Source organism: Aquarana catesbeiana, linkage group LG09 (genome assembly GCF_042186555.1).
Source record: "Aquarana catesbeiana isolate 2022-GZ linkage group LG09, ASM4218655v1, whole genome shotgun sequence".
NCBI classification, from domain to species: Eukaryota; Metazoa; Chordata; class Amphibia; order Anura; family Ranidae; genus Aquarana; species Aquarana catesbeiana.
Genome location: NC_133332.1, coordinates 53,733,537 through 53,750,487, shown reverse-complemented (window position 1 = coordinate 53,750,487; position 16,951 = coordinate 53,733,537). Strand labels below are relative to the sequence as shown.

At 46.1% G+C, this 16,951-nt stretch overlaps 1 protein-coding gene across 1 annotated transcript in view; it reads left to right on the top strand.

The window, feature by feature from the left end:
- The first annotated feature begins 1,101 nt into the window (after window positions 1-1,101).
- SHKBP1 (SH3KBP1 binding protein 1) overlaps window positions 1,102-16,951 on the top strand; it is a 55,454-nt gene continuing 39,604 nt past the window's right edge. The window contains exons 1-4 of the mRNA XM_073598511.1: window positions 1,102-1,376; window positions 7,467-7,520; window positions 12,213-12,258; window positions 13,405-13,478. Of these exons, the coding sequence (XP_073454612.1) occupies window positions 1,318-1,376; window positions 7,467-7,520; window positions 12,213-12,258; window positions 13,405-13,478 (233 nt within the window). The 5' untranslated portion in view covers window positions 1,102-1,317. The remainder of the gene's footprint in view (window positions 1,377-7,466; window positions 7,521-12,212; window positions 12,259-13,404; window positions 13,479-16,951) is intronic.

The window sequence follows — 16,951 nt, the reverse complement described above, 5'->3', positions numbered from 1 at the left end:
AGAAGAAAGGAAGGGTTTACTTCCTATTTAAATACCAACTAAAGGAAAGCTCTAAAAGCTCTGTTTAAAAAAAAAATAAAAAGATAAAAATGTGATATGAGTACAGTGTTACATGACCGCACAGTTGTCATTCAAAGTGTGAGAACGCTGAACGCTGAAAATTGTCCTGGGCGGGAAGGGGGGGTGAAAGTGCCCAGTGGTAAGGCTCCTGTCACACTTGTGCGGCCTGTCCTGTGACTTGGGAATGGAAAGTCGCATGACAAGTCGCACCCCATGATTTCCAATGAGTACCGCTCATATCTGTGCAACTTCAAAGTCATCCCTGCACCCTTTTGATGCGGCTTGAGGCCCACAGACCTCACCATTACACAGGCATCGCTTCGAGTTGCGGCAAAACAATGTGACTTTCAGGTCGCACAAATGTGAAAGGGGCCTAAGTGGTTAAAGGACAATTCCACTTGGAAAAAAAAAATTGCTAACACGTTGTGTATGTCAGTAGAATGAGTGAGAGAAGAGCCTGGTGAGAACACATCATGGTGAGAACACATGACAGCGACCTGACCGAACCAGTCTCCCTCACTATACATGTCACTGACACCTCATCACCTCAGGGCCCGGCTATACCACGTGACTCGTGACTAGCTCAGCCCGGTCTCCGCTGAATGAGATGGGCGAGGTGATAAAAGATATCCACCATGGAATAAAAGCGGAAGAAGGGGGGATGGGCGAGGTATAGGCCTTGAGTGACAGCCATTACATCCAATAAGAGAAGCAAAAACAGGCTTAAATATCGAGTGACAGCCATTAAATCCAATGAGAAAGAAGGAGACAGGGGTGAGGCAGGGTTAAGATTTGAGTGACCGTCACCGTAGCCAGTGAGGGAAGCGGGAGCAAGTAAGTGGGCGAGGCACATCTTGAGTGGCAGCTCTTGCAGCAAGCGAGAAGAGCAGGAGAAAGCGGGGGGCGGGGTAACTTTTTTGAGTGACAGCTCTTGACATAGCAAATAAAGGAAGCTGGAACAACCCTGAATAACCCTAATCGCTGCCAGTGAATGGGCGGGATCAAGGGATGGGCCAGGGAAAAAAAATCCTTGAGTGACGACCCAGCTCAACAAATGAGGCAAGCGAGATAAGGAAGTAGGCGGGGAAAAAGTATTGAATGACAGCTGTCTCGGTCAATGAGACAATGGAGAGCGATGGGGCGGGGGTAACCCTTGAGTGACAGCCACCACAGCCAGTGAGAAGAGCGGAGGCCGGGTGTCTCGTAGTGTGGTGTTGCCGGAAGTATGGTGGCTGTGTGAAGTGAAGGGGCAGCGGCATGGCGGGGTCTGCAGGCCGGACCGGGGATGTGATCCATCTCAATGTTGGGGGGAAGAGGTAGGTATTGGGGATAGATGAGAGGAAGGGTTCTCAGTGTAATGGGGGTCATTGTGGGTCTGATGGGGGCTGTTATGTGTTATGTGGGAGGTGAAAGTGTCTAAAAACATAAACTGTCTGTGTTGCCCATAGGAACCAATTATTTTCTATTTTTTTTTTCTGTCTTTCTCACCTGGGTGACGTTTGCACCCCTCTTCTGCATGTGCAGAATCCTTCACCGCGCCTGCTCCAGTATAATAAAGATGGGGGGCATCACCAAAAGTAATCATTATACTGTTAGAATTGAAAGTGAAAAAAGAAAATCTCAAACTTTGGGTTGTCAGAAGAACAGGAAAAGACCTGGAATCTTCCAATGGGGACACTAGTTCTGTTGACGACCAGGAATTCTCTCACTTAGGAGGGATTTCCTCTCACTTCCTGTCTTGGCTGTGGGACAGGAAGTGAAGGGAAATCTCCCCAGTTGGACACAGATGGTAGGTGTCGGGTGATAACCGCTTGACAACCGTATAACACAGATTATACAGCAGCAAGGCGGCTCTGCTGCACCAGATCACCTACCTAGTGTGTGACCTGGAACTTCCCACAAATAGAGCTTTCTTTTGGTGGTATTTGGTCATCTCTGGGAATTTTATTTTCTGCTAAACAAATTAAAAAAAAGACCGAAAATTTTGAAAAGAAAAAAAAAAAAAACTTTTTTTTTTTTTTGTTTCTGGTGCGTCGGCGGTAAAATGCCGCTATTAGCGGCGCTTTACCGTCGTTTTAGTGGCGGTATTCGTCCGCTAGCGGGGCAGTTTCACCCCCGCTAACGGCCAAGAAAGTGTTAAAAACCACCGCAAAGCGACTCTACAGAGGCGCTTTGCCGGCGGTATTGCCGCGCTGCCCCATTTCGGTGTATACACCGCACCTTCACCGCACCGAAGATGCAGCTAGCAGGACTTTTTTTTTTCCCTCTCCTGCCAGCGCACCGCTCCAGTGTGAAAGCCCTCGGCTTTCACATTGGAGAGACAGTAGCGGCAGTTTTAGGTCAGTTTGCAGGTGCTATTTTTAGCGCACTAGCACCTGCAAACCACCCCAGTGTGAAAGGGCTCTTACAAATTTTTTAAATAAGTAAGTTTTCTCCTTCACTGACGGGCACTGATGGGTACTGATATGCAGCACTGATGGGTACACATAGGTGGCACTTATGGGCGGCACGAATGGGCACTGATAGGCGGCATGGATGGGCACTGATAGGTGGCACTGATGTACATTAATGGATGGTACTGATGGATGCCAATCAGTGCCAAACAATAATGCCTGCCAATCAGTGATGCCCATTGTGGGCACTGATTGGCATCCCTGGTGGCGACTAGTGGTGGGCATCCCTGATGGTCCAGTGTGGGCTTCCTCGGGGGGGTAAATCAGCACAGACCCCCCCCCCCCGTCAGAAGAGCACCCGATTGGCTCTCCTCTACTCGCAAGTGAGGAAAAGCCAATCAACGACTCTTCCTGTTTACAGTGTGATCAGCCGTGATTGGACACGGCTGATCACGTTTACCTAGATTGGAGTTGCGGTGTGTCGGACTGACACACCGCAACAACGATCGCCGTAATGCGTGCCCCCCCCTGGCAACGTCATATGTCGTCCGGTCAGGATATCGCAACCACTTTGCCGACGTCATATTGCTATAGGGCGGGCGGGAAGTGGTTAAATACAGTGGGTGCCGGCCAATGGATTACCACCAGCACCCACCGATCGTCTAGGATTTACACAGGACAGAGCTCTGTCTTTCTAAACAAGGCAGAGCCCTGTCTTGTCAGTGGGGAAGTGATGGATTTCCTTTCCCCGCAAAGCAAGGAATACAATCTCATGCTTCCCCCTAGTAAAAGCACCTCCCACAGTACACCAAAACACTTGCTAGGCACACAGTTAAAGTGTTATATCTGGTCTCCCACAGTACACAGAACACAGAAGTGCAATTATTTTAGTAAATATAAACGGCTAAATACCTTTTCTCATCAGCAGTATATAGCAGTCTTGTGACTTCTATCAGTGTCCAGCCAAACACTAGCTAAAGCTTGTAGGAGAAGTTTTCATACTGCACTGGCTGTCCTATGAGGCTGCAGGACCCCTGACCCTTTCTCTGGACAATGCTGATTAGTCCTGTGCTGATCAAATGCACCATCCCAAGAAAAAAAACAAACTCTAGCAATACACACCAAACTGAGCATGTGCAGAGTGCCTCCAGTAACTCTGTCTTAGTCGGACCTGTTATGGGGACAATGCAAGAAGAGGAGGATCTGTGCATACAGGATCAAGCAGCCTTTTACATCAATGTGCAGGATTAACCCCTTAGGTTCCACAGTGAGTATAACAAGCATGCTTTACTGCATATACAGACTGATTTTACTGTTGTGGGTTTAGTAACACTTTAACCCTTTGATCGCCCTAGATGTTTAAAAATGGCCTGGTCATGAAGGGGGGAGGGGGGGTGTAAATGTTCCGTAGGGCAAGTTGTTAAAGAAGGAGAGGTGCGATTCAAGACCATATCGGTGCCCATTCCAAAATTCAATCAAAAACTGTAACGGGTGGCAGGGATTTTAAAGGGCAAAAAACTCCAAATGTATATAAAAGCATATGACAAACTTGATTGAATAGAGATTAAAAACGCAGGCCTGAAACATTCTATCTTAAATGATTGGTGGTAATAGTGTAACGCCGCACAGATTATCAAAATATACATCTACGTTATACAAATCCCCCTATTGTAAACAAACGAGCCGATATATGATGAGTGAAGTCCAACGCGTTTCAAGACTCATGCTCTTCCTCTGGAACACCGAGAGAGCCTTGATGTCAAAAATCAAAGCAAATAAATAAAAACCCATGTTCTGTACATTAATAAAAACCTGAGAAACATAAAGCTGGTTACTTACAGCACCCAAAGGTGTGACTACAAGTGGAGATGTGGCCTGTAGTAAATGTTACCGGTCCATATTCCCATCTCACACGTTCCTGGAATGAGCTCTCAAAGTACTGGGTGTTGTAGCGACCACCAGCTGGATATATTGGAGCATACACGACACAACATTAATACTTGTCAGTACACCACAGATCTTCAATTAGGTCCTAGCTGTTTTTTTTACTGAAGAAAGATCACACCACAGACAAAGTAGTGCAAAGTTTCGGAGCCACGCAGGACCCCCTCGTCAGACATGTGACGCATCACATTCCAGGAACGTGTGCGATGGAAATATGGACTGGTAAGAAGTACCGCAGGTCACATCCCTACATGGTACTTGTAGTCACACCTTTTGGGTGTTGTAAGAAAACAACCTTATGTTTCTCAGTTCATGCTAATATACACATATAAAAACATTAAATACATTTTTCCCTTTATTAATTTTTTTTTTTATCTCGGTTCTCAGCTGCATAAGATGCTCGGATAGCTCGGGGAGGAGATGGATTCCCAATGAATGGGGTGTGTGTGGGTGTGTGTGTGGGGGGGGGGGGAGCCAGGACAAATCTGATCATTGGAGGAGAGCAGACTGAGCTCCCTGCATAGCTATAGAACTGACCACTCTGTGCTTTCATGCCTAGTGTGGTCAGTTTTTAATAGAAAAGCAGAGGGACTGGCAGGAACACCAGGGATTTCACATAAAGGAAGCAATACAGAAAGAACAGGAGACTTTCTCATACAAGTACATGGTACAGCAGGCACATATTAGGAATATGAAATGCTGGGGTAACATATTCTTTAAAGTTACGAGATCTATGGATCTTTCATGTCGTTAGAGACTGTGGAATGTCTGTTGTTTTCAATCAGACAGGCCTTGTCTGGGTTTCACTTCACTGGTGCCTAGGGTTGTCCCGATACCACTTTTTTAGGACCGAGTACAAGTACCGATACTTTTTTTCAAGTACTCGCCGATACCGATTACCGATACCTTTTTTTTTTTTAATGTCACCTTTTTTTTTTTTTTTTTTTTTTTTTAATTTTTTAACAATGCTTTCTTTTTTTTCGGGGGGGGGGGGGGGGGGGGTTGGTGAATGGTGTCTGTGTGGTTTTTTTTTTTTTTTTTTTATTTACAATTTTTATTTTTTACAATAATTTTTTTTTTTATTCTTTATTGCAATTTTTTTTTTTTTTTTAATCAGCCCTGTTGGGGGGCTTTGGTGAGATATCAGGGGTCTTAACAGACCCCTGATATCCCCCCCTTAAGACAGAGAAAGAGACAGAGGATAGAGATTCCCCAGTCACTTTCTCTGCAGCCTCAGCTCATTCACAAACTGAGACATCGTAATCACAGGAGATTACATTGTTTCTGTTATGTGAATGGACAGAGTCAGCTGACTCTGTTCATTCACAAAGGAAGGAGGAGGAGGACAGCAGAACGGAGGGGACAGCGGAGAGGCACAGCAGAACGGAGGGGACAGAGAAGGAGAGGGGGACAGCGGAACAGCTGAACGGAGGGGACAGCGGAGAGGCACAGCAGAATGGAGGGGACAGAGAAGGAGAGGGGAACAGTGGAGCGGAGGGGGACAGCGGAACGGAGGGGGACAGCGGAGGGAGACAGAGGAACGGAGGGGGCATGGAGGAGGATGCTGTGACAGTCAGCGGTGATCGCGTGTGGGGGAGTTACAAGCACCGATCACCGCTGTATGTCACTAAAGCTGCTGAAAGCCGTGGGGGGAGAAGCTTGTAACTCCCCCACGCGCCGATCACTGCTGACAGTCCAGGTATCGGGGGAAGCATCGGGAGCATTTGCCCGAGTACAAGTACATGGGCAAATGCTTGGTATCGGTACCGATACTAGTATCGGTATCGGGACAACCCTACTGGTGCCTCCTTTTTACAGTACCCCCCCCCCCCCATACAATTCCAATGAATTGCATATTAGACCTCCCAGCCTGCCTTTGAACATACACATTGTTCTTGCAGTGAGGTGCCTTTAAAAATTGTAAAAAAAAAAAAAAAAAGAGCCATATGTAGTCTCTGTGTTTTACTGTGGTGCTTCTGTTTGGGATTGTGAATTCTGAGGTGGTCATGGAGGATCACTGTTATTGCTGCTTTCACAATTTGCAGATCCGTTTCCGAATTGGAGTGCAACATTAATATTTCAGAGGACCTGTGAGTGCCGAATATTTGGCTGTGACAATTGGTTGAAATGTTTAGCAAAAAACTGTCAGGGTGAAGTGACAGCAAACAGACACATGTGCATGGAAGGTGCTATTTCTGCAATCCCTGTCCATTTCTGGAGCATGGGGATCGGTGGTGACCCTCCACTGTCATTCCTTCCTTTTTCTATTGATAGGGACAGGAACTAGAAAAGTCTCTGAATGAAGCTTTGCAGCGGGTCTGTTTACCTGAAGGGGATTTTCTTCTGGAGATTTAGGTATCATGTTGGTGGGGTGCCTTGGGAATCACAGGCACACTCTTATTGTCTACATCAGTGGCCGCCAACCTTTCGGACCAGTAAACTCACAATTTTGAATCCCGCGGGCCACTAACATGAGTTTTACATTTCTCATACACACAATGCTCCGGTTCTCTGCCCCCCCCCCGCCTCCACTCTGTATCGCACTGCTGCCTTACACAAACTTATTGTATCTCTTCTCCTTATCCAGCCATGGGCTCGAGCTCTGTGCTTCCTCCCACAGTCTGTGATCGGCACTGCCATTGGAAGTCCCCTCCTTCTTCACCTTCTGCTCTCTGCACTACTCCCAGTGCCTCCCTCTGAGTACCCAGGAGCCAGAACTACAGATGACGTATCGGGTTTCAATGCACACTGACAGTATTGACTTCTAGTGCACGTTGAGAACAACACTGGGGTGGTATACATCCCTCAAATTTGATGGTCCATGGACCACTGGTTGGCAGCCGCTGGTCTACATTACCCCTCCTTTACACAGCTGGCAGACTCTAGAGTGGAATGGCTGAAATTATAGACCTGACTGGAATAGGAAGTAGTAAGCATTGTTCTCCATTGTTCTCTATTATATAACCAGCTAGACACAATACCATCAGAAAATATTTTGATCCGTGGGATGCTACTGATGTCTGTCTTGAACAAGATAAAAACTTGTATTTTTTTTTTTTTTTCCCACAGGTTTAGCACTTCAAGACAGACCCTTACCTGGGCTTCTGACACATTCTTTTCCAGGTGAGTATTCTATTCTATACGCTGCACTAATTTAAAGTGGCCATTCACCGCTGAACCAAAAAATCAGTTGATTTTCCCATACACGCTAAACAGCATACATGGAGGAGTCTCCACTGCCATGCTGTAGCTGTAACCACGGCTGTCTGCATACCAGTACGATGACTACGCTGATAGTCCACTGTTTAGCCAATAATTTTCCACCCAGCTAAGTAAATTTTTTAAATGGACTTTATCAAACCAGTTGGTCCGGACAGAACAGGGCCACCCATGTTTTGTCAACCGAACAGTGGCTGCATCTGGTCAGATGTAGCTGCTGTTCAGGCATCCGCCTGATGGCCAAACAAGAAGTATCTAAAAGGTAGCTACGTGCTCAGCATCATATCCAGAGGTTGTCTTTGGGAAATGGACGTTTGAACCATGGCTCAAACTTTGGCTGATTCAGCAGAAAACAAAATGCTTCCTATGGTCTATGTAATAGAACCGAAGGGAGAAAATAAGAGAAGTTCATTGTTGGGGTTTAAGCATCCTTTAAAGCATGGGGCTTCGACTGCTTGAAATAGCTGAGCTACACTGATGGCACTCCCGCACATGTACACAGAAGTGGAGGCACGAGTCTCTCAATGGATGGCACGTTATCCATTGAGAGTGCAGTGTGCATCCACCGGTGACGTCACCAACTGCTACTATTGTAAATATCTCCTAAACAGAGCACATTTAGGAGATATTAACTGTACCTACAGGTAAGCCTTATTATAGACATATCTGTAGGTACAGGTGAACCAGGTGGGCTTTACTATAACTTTGAAGATGCAGGATTTTGAGACCTTCGTAAGTTCTCTTCCTCGGGCATCAAAGTGGTAATAAACCCACAAGCGGACATTTATTATACAGCAGCTTACCAATCCTTCGATGTAATGGCTGCAATCATTTTCTTTTTAGGCTTTCTTTCCTTTGTTTTCATCTGTTGATTTGACCAGTGAGACTCTTGTTTTTCAAAAGAAAAAGCTCTCTTGCAGATGTAGCAGTTAGAGGGATGAAACAAACCAGTTACCACTGACAGGGGTGCTTACAATGATCAGCTTTTATGTAAAACTTTTCATTATTTATTACAGGTACTTGTATAGCGCCATCAGTTTATGCAGCCCTTAACACATACAGTATCTCACAAAAGTGAGTACACCCCTCACATTTTTGTAAATATTTTATTCTATCTTTTCATGTGACAACACTGAAGAAATGACACTTTGCTACAATGTAAAGTAGTGAGTGTACAGCTTGTATAACAGTGTAAATTTGCTGTCCCTTCAAAATAACTCAACACACAACCATTAATGTCTAAACTGCTGGCAACAAAAGTGAATACACCCCTAAGTGAAAATGTCCAAATTGGGCCCAATTAGCCATTTTCCCTCCATTTTCGGTGTCATGTGACTCGTTAATGTTACAAGGTCTGAGGTGTGAATGGGGAGCAGGTGTGTTAAATTTGGAGTTATCTCTCTCACTCTCTCATATTGGTCACTGGACGTTCAACATGGCACTTCATGGCAAGAACTCTCTGAGGATCTGAAAAAAAAAAAGAATTGTTGCTCTACATAAAGATGGCCTAGGCTATAAGTAGATTGCCAAGACCCTGAAACTGAGCTGCAGCACGGTGGTCAAGACCATACAGAGGTTTACCAGGACAGGTTCCACTCAGAACAGGCCTCGCCATGGTCGACCAAAGAAGTTGAGTGCACGTGCTCAGCGTCATATCCAGAGGTTGTCTTTGGGAAATAGACGTTTGAGTGCTGCCAGCATTGCTGCAGAGGTTGAAGGGGTGAGGGGTCAGCCTGTCAGTGCTCAGACCATACGCCGCACACTGCATCAAATTAGTCTGCATGGCTGTCATCCCAGAAGGAAGCCTCTCCTAAAGATGATGCACAAGAAAGCCGCAAACAGTTTGCTGAAGACAAGCAGACTAAGGACATGGATTACTGGAACCATGTCCTGTGGTCTGATGAGGCCAAGATAAACGTATTTGGTTCAGATGGTGTCAAGCGTGTGTGGCGGCAACCAGGTGAGGAGTACAAAGACAAGTGTGTCCTGCCTACAGTCAAGCATGGTGGTGGGAGTATCATGGTCTGGGGCTGTATGAGTGCTGCCGCCACTGGGGAGCTACAGATTATTGAGGGAACCATGAATGCCAACATGTACTGTGACATACTGAAGCAGAGCATGAGCCCCTCCCCTCCCTTCAGAGATTGGGCCACAGGGCAGTATTCCAACATGATAACGACCCCAAACACACCTCCAAGACAACCACTGCCTTGCTAAAGAAGCTGAAGGTAAAGGTGATGGACTGGCCAAGCATGTCTCCAGACCTAAACCTTATTGAGCATCTGTGGGACATCCTCAAATAGAAGGTGGAGGAGCGCAAGAGCTCTAACATCCACCAGCTCTGTGATGTCGTCATGGAGGAGTGGAAGAGGACTCCAGTGTCAACCTGTGAATCTCTGGTGAACTCCATGCCCAAAAGGGGTTAAGGCAGTGCTGGAAAATAATGGTGGCCACACAAAATATTGACACTTTGGGCCCAATTTGGATATTTTCACTTAGGGGTGTACTCACCTTTGTTGCCAGCGGTTTAGACATTAATGGCTGTGTGTTGAGTTATTTTGAAGGAACAGCAAATTGACACTGTTATACAAGCTGTACACTCACTACTTTACATTGTAGGAAAGTGTCATTTCTTCAGTGTTGTCACATGAAAAGATATAATAAAATATTTACAAAAATGTGAGGGGTGTACTCACTTTTGTGAGATACCGTATATATTGTACATTCACATCAGCCCGTTAGGTCCCAAACTCACATACATACTTACATACATACACTAGGACCAATTTAGACAGGAGACAATTAACCTACCAGCATGTCTTTGGAGTGTGGGAGAAAATTGGAGTACCCGGAGGAAACCCACGCAGGAACAGGGACTTGCAAACTGCAGGCAGGTAGTGCTGTGTTTGAGATTTGATTCGGCGACCCTAGTGCTGCCTATTACAAAAGGAAAAAAACACGTTTGCTGTAACTGCCTATCAAGTGTAAGCTGTAGGTAAACTTCAATTTGTTAGTGTATCTAAATCTGCTAGTACACCTAACACTACCCTCCCCACCCCCAGCCTGTCAATACTGTTGTTCAAAGGTGCTTCCTGGTTTCCTTCATCCAGAGTGGGGGGGGCTCTAATACAGGAGGTGTGTTGTTGGCCAGATCACCTGGTGAAAACAGAGGGGGAAAAAAGCCTAAAAAGAGAACAAATGTAGCCACCACATCTAATGGGGATTGGTCACGACTGGTAAGCTGCAATATACTACTTTTTTTTTTTTTTTTGGTTTTAATACCGCTTTTAAAAGAAGAGGTCCAGCCTGGGCGTTTTAGGCTGGGCTTCTCCTAAGGGTCACAGGAGTGCAATTAGTTTTGCACTTGTGTGACCTGTTTTTAGCGGAAAGCTGTCTGAAGTCCGCTCTCCGCTGACGTTATTGCAATCAGTCGAGGCAGCGCGTCATCCCGACTTCCAAGTCTGGATCCGCCAGCTGCCTTGATTGATGGCAGTCTCAGTAAGCCGCTGAGACAGCCGCTCCCCGCCCCTCCACAGCTTCAGTGAACGTGGAGGAGCAGACAGAGACGCGGACTGACAGTCAGCAGCTCTCCCCTCCGGGATCTGTGAGGACCGAGCCATCAGCGATATTCAGTAGCTCGGTTCTCAGTGCAGAGACGGCGGGGACAGCTGCAGCATCGGTCTGATCCTCCAACATAGATAAGTATGAATAGAAAATGAAAAAAAAAAACATACTTCTCTTTTAATAATATAATGATCCTGAAAGCTTGCACCTTTTTAATAACTTGCATTAGCCAGTAAAGAGTATTGATCAAACTGCAACATTTTTGAACTAATCAATAGCCAGTAAAGTACAAGACTCTACTTCCTATAGTCTACAGGTCAAATAAAAGGTCACAAAATGTGACCCTCCCACAAGTTATGTTGCTGGGAGTTTATGGTGCTCTGAATGCCTTCAAGAGAGCCTTATGTTTTTATATATTTTCAGAGAATCCAGAACTAAGATCTCCATATCAGGGTCTGCAAGATAGCTTATTAGGCCCCTTTCACACGTCCGTTTTTCAGGTGGAATCGATCGGGCCACCCATTGACTTCTATGGGGAGGCGGATGTTGGCGATACGTTCGCCATCCTTCCAGTGGATCCGTTTTCATCCGATCCCACATAGACGAGAGCGGGGCTCTGACATGTCCATCTCAGCACAGTGAGCAGAGACAGACTTGTCATCCGCCTGCTCAGCGGGGATCAATGAAGTGATCCCTGCTGAGCTAGCGAAGTCCGTCTAAACGAATCTGCCCCATGTGAAAAGGGCCTTAGTCTTGAATTTCCTGCTACATTATTAGCAATGTAACATGAATATATAAATAAACAGCAAGAGGAGGGATGTTTTCTTGTATTGGCTGCAGCATTTGGATAAAGCTTGGATCTCGGCTGCAGAGACCTCCCAAAGTTCCCAAAAGATTTTGAATCCTGGTTGTTTTCAGGTTGCTGCATGTTTCCATTTTTAGGTAGAGCAAATCGAACTGATTGTCATTGAAAGCTTATAAATCAAAGCCAGAAACCATTTTATTTATTCAACTTTTTCTTTCTTTCACCAGCTTGCTTAGTGGCCGAATCTCCTCCTTAAAGGATGAAACTGGAGCAGTGAGTTTCTAGCTAAATTTGCTACAAATTACTTTTTACTTTTTACATGTTATACTTACCTGCTCTGTGTTAATGGTTTTGCACAGAGCATCCTCTTCTGGGGTCCCTTGTGGGCACTCTTGGTCCCTCAAGTGCCCCTAGAGCAAGCGGTTTGCAATGAGGGCACCCAAGTAGGCTCGTTCATGAGCTGAAATTCTACGTATCCATTCACTCACAGAGCTGTGGCTCGGGCCTTCCTCCTCTCTCTCCTCACTGGCTGTGATTGAAAGCAGCGGGAGCCACTGTCTAAACTAATGAGGAGGGAGAGTCCAGACAACCGAGGCTCTTGTGCACATCGCTGGAGGAGGTAACTATGAGGGGGGCTGCTGCATAGAGGAGTAAAAAAAAAAAAAAACCTTGTGCCTTTACAAACACTTTAAGCAAAAGTTACAAATAAGATATTCGAGTTATAAAATGATGAAAGTGCTGAAAAAACTTTGATGTGTACCTAATCAAAAAACTGTGCTGCAGACTTTTAAAATATAACTGTATATATTTCAAGTGAGAATGTATTTTGTTTACCCTTTAAAGAAGAATTCCAGGTATGGCTATATGTCCATTCAGCTTGGACCAACGCAACTATGTACATACCAGCTGACGCTCCCAGAAGCTGGAAATCACTGAAGCAGACACCGCTACTCCAGTGATCTCCACTTACTGTGCTGAGTGGCTGCCCTGCTGCACTCTGAACACAGGAGGTCACTCGACATGGGCACCATTCAGAGAATGTTTTACATTTTCTGAATGAATGCAGAGCGTTTTCTGATTGGACGAGGTGGAAAGGAGGTGATGTCATGTTTACATGTCTGCCTTACCATTTTTCCATTATTGTGATTGCCTTTTGGCAACCACTGCAGTCTTGCTGTCTCCCAGCTGAAATAAAACCTGTCACAGAGCTTATTATTTTAAATCAGTTGGGAAGCAAGGCCTGCATATGTAGTGGTCAAATATGACTGTTCTCGTGTACATATATAATTACAAACTATACATAAAGAAATAGGTTCTTAAAGCAAAACCTCTTGATATATCAAACAATCACATTAAAAAGCTTGTAGGTTCCTGTGAAAAAAAAAAATGTAAACAATGTTCTACTTTTCCTTATTTCAGATTTTTATTGATAGAGACCCTACAGTGTTCGCTCCTATTCTGAATTTTCTACGCACCAAAGAGCTTGATACCAGGTGAGTAAAAATGTGTTATTGATGTACTACTACTAATATAATTTTTAAAGGATTACCTTAACCGATTGCCGACCAGCTCACGCCGGCAGAATGGCACGGCTGGGCGAAACCCCATATGGGTACGTCTTCTCCCCTTTAAGAGCCGCCAAAGGGCGCGCACTTGCTGTAAGGCGGGGGACCTGATGCGCGTGACCGAGAGCCAGCACAGGGATTTGTTTGTGTGTGTGTGTGTGTGTGTGTGTGTGTGTGTGTGTGTGTGTGTGTGTGTGTAAACGCACACAAATCCCTGTTCTGTCAAGGGAGAGAAGACATATTGTTTGTTCCTACTAAGTAGGAACAACAATTTGTCTCCTCCCCCAGTCAGTCCTATCCTCATACAGTTAGAACACATCTAGGGAACACACATTTAACCCCCTGATCGCCCCCTAGTGTTAACCCCTTCCCTGCCAGTGACATTTACACAGTAATTAGTGCATTTTTATAGCACTGATCGCTGTATAAATGTCAATAGTCCCAAAAAATGTGTCCGATCTGTCCGTCACAATGTCACAGTACCACTAAAAATCGCAGATCACTACCATTTACTAGTGAAAAAAAAAATAAATAAATAAAAATGCCATAAATCGTTCCCATCGTTTTGTAGACGCTATAACTTTTGCGCAAACAAATCAATACAAGCTTATTTTCGTTTTTTTTACCAAAAATATGTAGAAGTGTGTGTGTATGTATATGTATGTGTGTGTGTGTGTGTATATATATATATATATATATATATATATATATATATATATATATATATATATATATATATATATATATATATATATATATATACATACATATATACATATTTGCCTGAACTGATGGAGAAATTTTTGTTTTTATCCTTGGGGATATTCATTATAGCAAAATAAAAAATATATATTTTTTTCAAAATTGTCGCTCCTTTTTTTGTTTATAGCGCAAAAAATAAAAAACCGCAGAGGTGATCAAATACCACCAAAAGAAAGCTCTATTTGTGGGAAAAAAAAGGACGCAAATTTAGTTTGGGTACAGCATTGCATGACTGGGCAATTGTCAGTTAAAGCGACGCAGTGCCAAATTGTAAAAAGTGCTCTGGTCAGGAAGGGAGTAAAATCTTCCGAGGGCTGAAGTGGTAAAAGTGTCACTAAAGGCAAAACTTTAGGAGGCATTTTGAATAGAGCAGGGGTGTCCAACTCAATTTCATTGTGGGCCGTATTAGCATTATGGTTGTCCTCAAAGGGCTGGTTGTATCTGTAAGCCTATATAAATGTATGCAGGGCTTTTTCCCCTAGCATCTTTCAGGACAGCCACCTATGAGAGACCTCGGCTGCCCCCTTCTCAGGAAACACCGCCTCAGCCCAGATTAAAAGCATGCTTCCCCACTGGCTCCTCGGTTCTGGTGTTTCCTCCGGCAAGGAGACATTGCATGGCAACCGTGGCTAAAACAGCCGGGGAGGCTGAGGCCTATATGTCCTGTGAAGGAGACAGAGGTCTCTGGGAACTAGTGGCCTCCGGGAGAGGTTACCTGGTAGCTACACCATTTCCTTGCCACCCCAGCTTCCCTACAAGTTGTGTAGTGAGAAGCTCTGGGGGCCCGCTTTTAGGTCCTCGGGCAAGGCTCAGGAGGAGGCACTGCCCCCCGCCCCCCCCCCCTTCTGTTTTTACAGTTTTTTTTTTTTTGGGGCCTGCGATGAAGCTCGCAGCAGGGGCCGTGTGGCAGGGGATGTCACTTCCTGCGGGGGTGTGCACTTCTCCTTGATCTGCAGCTTCTGGTTCCAGCCGCAGATGCTGAAGGCGGGCCAGGCTTTGGCTGATGGGGAGCCGGATGAGTTGCACAGTGCAGCCGGAGGGCTCCAGAGGCAGCACAACGCTTTTCTCGGCGGGAGTGTGTCGAAAGCAGGGGCTATCCTGCTGGCTCATGGTGATGCCAGCATCAGTCATCCTAACGTAAAGGGGACCTAGGGGGCCCCTTACCTCTTTGTCACCTGCAGCTCCACAGGTGGTGTCCCATCTTGGTTCTTGGTGGATGGAGGGGGAGGAGGCAAATGGGACCCGGTGGCTGGTGATTCTATGTGCTCTCTCGGAGGGCTCCCTACGGTTCTGGCTGGTGGAGGGGGGAAGGTCCCAGGATGGCTCGCTGTGTCTGTCAGCTAGAAGCAAAGCCAGAGACAGATCCAGACCTCTGCACAGTTAAAGGTTGGGCGGGTTGTGAATACCACAGCCCCAGACTGTGCCTTCACCAGTGGAGTAGGGTACCGCACCATTCCTGCGGGTCAACCCCTCCAGGGGGGAGGGGGGGCCTGGAGGATTCCAATGTAGATTTGGGCAGTACAGTGGCTTAGCAGTTAACACTGCTGCCAGGCAGGTCTGGGGTCACGAGTTTGTTCAACCATGACATTAGAGTCCCACAGGTGCGAGGCGTACAGTACTGTGCAGACTCTCAGGCTGAGTTAGAGGGCCTGGATGGTGAATCCAGTGGGCCTCATTAGAAAGCTTCCCTGGAAGAGGTGGAGGATCTTTCAGAGTAGGGCAGTTAAGGCCCGCCCGTGGCCCTCGCGCCTCACAGGTGGGCAGCGCCCATCTGACCGGCAGCAGCCCACCCCCCACCCAGCAACTAAAGACGGGGCCTGGGGGATCAGTGAAGGATGGTGGTCCAGTCCAGGAGGTCTTGGTGGAAGCGCTAGAGGGAGTGGCAGGGTCCAGCCCCTCTGAAGACTTGGGTTCAGATCCCTCCACTACCAACATACGCAGTCTTTTTCCAAAAATCCAGACATAATGACCTAGTCTTGAGAGACAGAGGGGCACTTTTGGGTTCCATGATCAAGAGAATGAACTCTTTCCTTTTTTGTTTTTTTGTTTTTTGTTTACCTTAGGGAACTTAAGACCTACCCTGGCATTTACACTGGGGTCCCGCAACCTGTCTGACACAATTGCTGGCACACATAAAAGCACAGACAGCAAAGAGGTCGGTCCGCCAGGTTTGCAGCTTTGGTCGATTCGCTAGGGAAGGTCTTTTAGCGCAAGACTTATTAGGGGCCAGTGCGTTCGGGTTGTGTAGTATCCCTCCCACAGGGGACCTGCCTTTTGTCCAGGGCTTGAGGCAAATCTTGATCGCACAGCAAACAGGAAAAGGCCCTTCCCATGAAATGCAACAGATCCCGTAGGGACTTGCCTTTTTCAGTAGGAATGCTGTTTCCTCCCAAATATTACAGGGCCTCCTTGGATCAGAGAAATGCCTGTTTGTAACATTCCTTATGGTGGAGAACTTCACAAGTTGTTCATTTTGGCAGTCGAAACCGGGGGTAAAGACTTCCGCTGGCAGTTCCGGGCACTTCCCTTTTGCCTTACCTCCTCTCTGTGGTTTCTTTCCAAGGTCAGGGAGAAGGCTAGGGTTTTTTTCCTGTCTCTCTAAAGGGGGTCTCAGTAGTTGGGCAGGGGCCTACCTGAAC